Source organism: Leuciscus leuciscus (assembly GCF_965113295.1).
Source record: "Leuciscus leuciscus genome assembly, chromosome: 8".
NCBI lineage: Eukaryota > Metazoa > Chordata > Actinopteri > Cypriniformes > Leuciscidae > Leuciscus > Leuciscus leuciscus.
In genome coordinates, this window is record NC_138732.1 from 16,739,787 (window position 1) to 16,743,846 (window position 4,060).

General features: G+C 48.1%; 1 protein-coding gene across 1 annotated transcript; it reads left to right on the top strand.

The window, feature by feature from the left end:
- The first annotated feature begins 459 nt into the window (after positions 1 to 459).
- Positions 460 to 3,600, top strand: LOC309505199 (uncharacterized protein). Its single transcript, XM_082178536.1, has 2 exons — positions 460 to 2,373; positions 2,572 to 3,600. The coding sequence occupies exons 1-2, from the start codon at positions 465 to 467 to the stop codon at positions 3,369 to 3,371; spliced, it is 2,709 nt and encodes a 902-aa protein (XP_082034662.1). The 5' UTR covers positions 460 to 464; the 3' UTR covers positions 3,372 to 3,600.
- The last annotated feature ends 460 nt before the right edge of the window (positions 3,601 to 4,060 follow it).

The window sequence follows — 4,060 nt, forward strand, 5'->3', positions numbered from 1 at the left end:
TTGTTGTTTTTAGTCAAGGTAAGCCTATCTTCGATTCTATTGTTACTTTGTATTTTTAACTTCACATAATCCTGTATTTTAGAGAGACGCGTTGGCACAATTAACAACAGCCGCGAGTGAAAATTAAAATTATTGTTACATTTGCACTTAAGCCTTTGCTCCTAGCAGGTTGGAATTGCCACATTTTCGCGTTATTTACACTTAATTGCCCGACCGAAACAGCTGTACTCACTCAAGCGGTGAAAGCATTATCCGTATATCTGTGTAATTTGCGCGCTGTCGCGGAAGCGTCAGCGGAAGCGTTCAGCTCTCGTGTTCAGGCTCCTTGTGTGAAGACCGACTCGGGAAAAGACCAGCGACTCTACCTGCGCGACTCCACCGAGCAAGGACACCAGAAAGGCACTTACGTATCTCCTTTTCCCTTTCTCTTCCCTCTACTTACCTTATTGTTCACCTTAATCAACATGTGCTTTCAATACATTCCTGTTATCTCTCGGCACCGTCCTTTCATCACGCGCAATAGGCAGCGCAATACTGCCAATCTGCGTCCCATCCCCACATCCTCACATACTCCTCTCTCTCTTTCCGTGGGTCTATGGAATTGTCAGTCAGCAGTCAATAAAGCTGACTTCATTCCAGCCTTTGCATCTCATTCTACTCTTAGTATCTTGGGGCTGACTGAGACCTGGATTCGTCCAGAAGACTCATCAACCCCTGCTGCTCTCTCTAGCAATTTCTCCTTCTCCCACTCCCCTCGCCAGTCTGGGAGAGGTGGGGGTACAGGGCTTCTCGTTTCTAACAATTGCAAATACTCCACGCTCTCTTCTCTATGCAACAACAACTCATTTGAATATCATGCTATTACACTTACAACCCCCATTAAAATCCATATTGTAGTCATTTATCGCCCCCCAGGTCAGCTGGGTAACTTTGTAGATGAGCTGGATGTGCTGCTGTCCACTTTCCCTGAGGACGGCACCCCACTTCTAGTCTTCGGTGACTTCAACATTCATCTCGAAAAGCCACATGCAACAGACTTCACCTCTCTCCTAGCCTCTTTCGATCTCAAACGACTCATCACCACAGCTACTCACAAATCAGGCAACCAACTGGACCTGGTTTACACACGCAACTGCACCACAGAAAACATCCTGGTGACACCTCTCCACGTTTCAGATCATTTCCTCATTACTTTCAGTCTACAACTCTCTACCCCTGCACCCCCACCCCCACCACCAGTCACTTTCAGACGAAACCTGCGCTCACTTTCCCCCTCCCATCTCTCCTCTGCCGTGTCATCCTCTCTTCCCCCACCCTCACAATTCTCATCTCTGGATGTGAATACCGCAACGGACACCTTATGCTCCACTCTAATCTCTTCTCTAGACATTATCTGCCCTCTCTCCTCCAGGCCAGCACGCACTACTCCCTCTAACCCCTGGTTATCTGAGGTTCTTCGGGAACACCGGACCAAACTCAGGGCAGCGGAGAGGAAATGGCACAAATCAAAAGACGCATCTGACCTGAGTATGTATCAATCTCTCCTCTCCTCCTTTTCTGTTGATGTTCATGCTGCAAAATCTTCATACTTCCACAACAAGATCAACAGCTCCTCCAACACACGATTACTCTTCAAGACATTCAACTCTCTCCTCTGTCCACCTCCACCACCTCCCGCCTCCTCCTTAACTGCTGACGATTTTGCGACCTTCTTCACCAACAAAACAACAGCTATCAGCAGTCAGTTCTCAGCTCCACACACACAGGAACCCAGACCGACCCCTTCCACAGCCAATACCCCTCTGTCCTCCTTTTCTTCGCTAACCGAGGAAGAAGTATCTACACTTCTCCTCTCCAGTCACCCTACCACCTGCACGCTTGACCCCATCCCCTCACACCTTCTACAAGCCATCTCTCCCACACTTCTACCATCACTCACACACATCATCAACTCATCCCTCCACACTGGCACCTTCCCTACAGCATTCAAGCAGGCTCGGGTTACTCCACTGCTCAAAAAACCAACGCTAAACACATCATTGGTAGAGAATTACAGACCTATCTCTCTCCTACCATTCATTGCGAAGACACTTGAAAGAGCTGTCTTCAACCAACTAACATCCTTCTTGTCTCTAAACAACCAGCTGGATGTCAACCAATCTGGCTTCAAGAAAGGACATTCAACTGAGACTGCATTACTGTCAGTCACAGAAGCCCTACGGATCGCAAAAGCTGCTTCCAAATCTTCAGTCCTCATTCTCCTGGATCTGTCTGCTGCCTTCGACACGGTGAATCATCAGATCCTTCTGTCCACCCTCTCATCACTGGGCATCACAGGAACTTCACTCCACTGGTTTGAGTCCTATCTCACAGGTAGGTCCTTCAAGGTCGCATGGAGAGGCGAGGTATCCAGAGCACATCAGCTGACCACAGGGGTTCCCCAGGGTTCAGTTCTTGGTCCCCTCCTCTTCTCCATCTACACCACATCACTGGGACACATCATACAGGCACACGGTTTTTCTTACCACTGCTATGCTGATGACACACAGCTCTTCCTCTCCTTTCAACCAGATGATCCCACAGTAGCTGCACGGGTCTCAAGCTGTCTGGCGGACATCTCCACATGGATGAAGGAACACCACCTGCAGCTCAACCTGGCAAAGACTGAGCTTCTCGTCCTCCCTGCCAATCCGTCTCTACAGCACGACTTCACCATCCAGCTAGAGTCATCATTAATCACCCCATCAAGATCGGTCAGAAATCTTGGAGTAACGTTTGATGACCAGCTGACCTTCACAGATCACATTTCAAAGACAGCTCGATCATGCAGGTTTGCACTGCACAACATCAGGAAGATCAGGCCTTTCCTAACTGAGCATGCAACACAACTTATCGTCCAGGCCCTGGTCATCTCTAGGCTTGACTACTGCAATGCCCTTCTGGCTGGACTCCCAGCATGTGCGACCAAACCCCTACAGATGATCCAGAATGCTGCAGCTCGTCTTGTCTTCAACGAGCCCAAGAGGGCCCACGTCACTCCTCTGTTCATCTCTCTGCACTGGCTACCTCTAGCTGCTCGCATCAAGTTCAAGGCTCTGACGCTTGCTTACAGAACTATCACAGGCTCAGCTCCCTCCTACTTTCACTCACTCCTACGAGTCTACATCCCTACCAGACACCTACGATCGGTCAACGAGCGACGTCTCGTGGTTCCATCACAGAAAGCCACAAAATCACTTTCCAGAACATTCTCATTTACAGTTCCATGCTGGTGGAACGCTCTCCCCACCCTCATCCGGAATGCAGAATCCCTGACAACATTCAAAAAACAGCTGAAAACCAATCTCTTCCGTGAGCACTTAACCTTATAAAAAAAAAAAAAAAAAAAAAAAAAAAAAAAAAAATCCTTTCCCTTTGAAACATCACTTATCAGGCTTATGCTACTCTGAATAATACCAGAACTTCGTATTTTGAGCACTTCCTGCGTTGTTGTTGCTTTTGCCTCTTTATGATGACTCGCTGAACTTAGTCCTAATTTGTAAGTCGCTTTGGATAAGGGCGTCTGCTAAATGACTAAATGTAAATGTAAATGTAAATGTACACATCTGCAGCGGTAGGTGATCTCTGAGGTAACTGTTAATTTTCGCTTATTATAATAAAATTCTTATTTCTGATCAAACTTTAGTGTATTTGTTTTAATTTGTTTAAAATTTCACGAATGTTGAAATATCAGAAACGGCAACATCCAAACAGCAGTTTTTGTTGTGTGCCGATCTGCTCTGTGTTGGGGAAAATGACTCCTAAAGTTATTCCTGCCGTTTACCCGCGCATCATTGAATTTCTTCACTTTGACATTCAGAGCACTGGGCAGAAATCACATCGCGTCAACACCCGCCGCGGGCCGTCGCGATGCTTTGTTTTAATTAAACAGTCGGATTCCCCTGGTCCCCGGAGAGCCCTCCTTGGCGAGACCAGGGACCCGGCAGACCGCACCGCGGTCGGCCCCCCGAGGGAGCCCGCCGAACGGAGAGGGACCGAGCATACCTGGCCACACCCAGAC

Bases quoted from the DNA above. Each gene is read 5' to 3' on its own strand.
- LOC309505199 (XM_082178536.1), top strand. From the start codon at position 465: ATGTGCTTTCAATACATTCCTGTTATCTCTCGGCACCGTCCTTTCATC. The intron at 2,374-2,571 runs GTAGGTCCTTCA...CCTTTCAACCAG, and splicing joins GTTTGAGTCCTATCTCACAG to ATGATCCCACAGTAGCTGCA.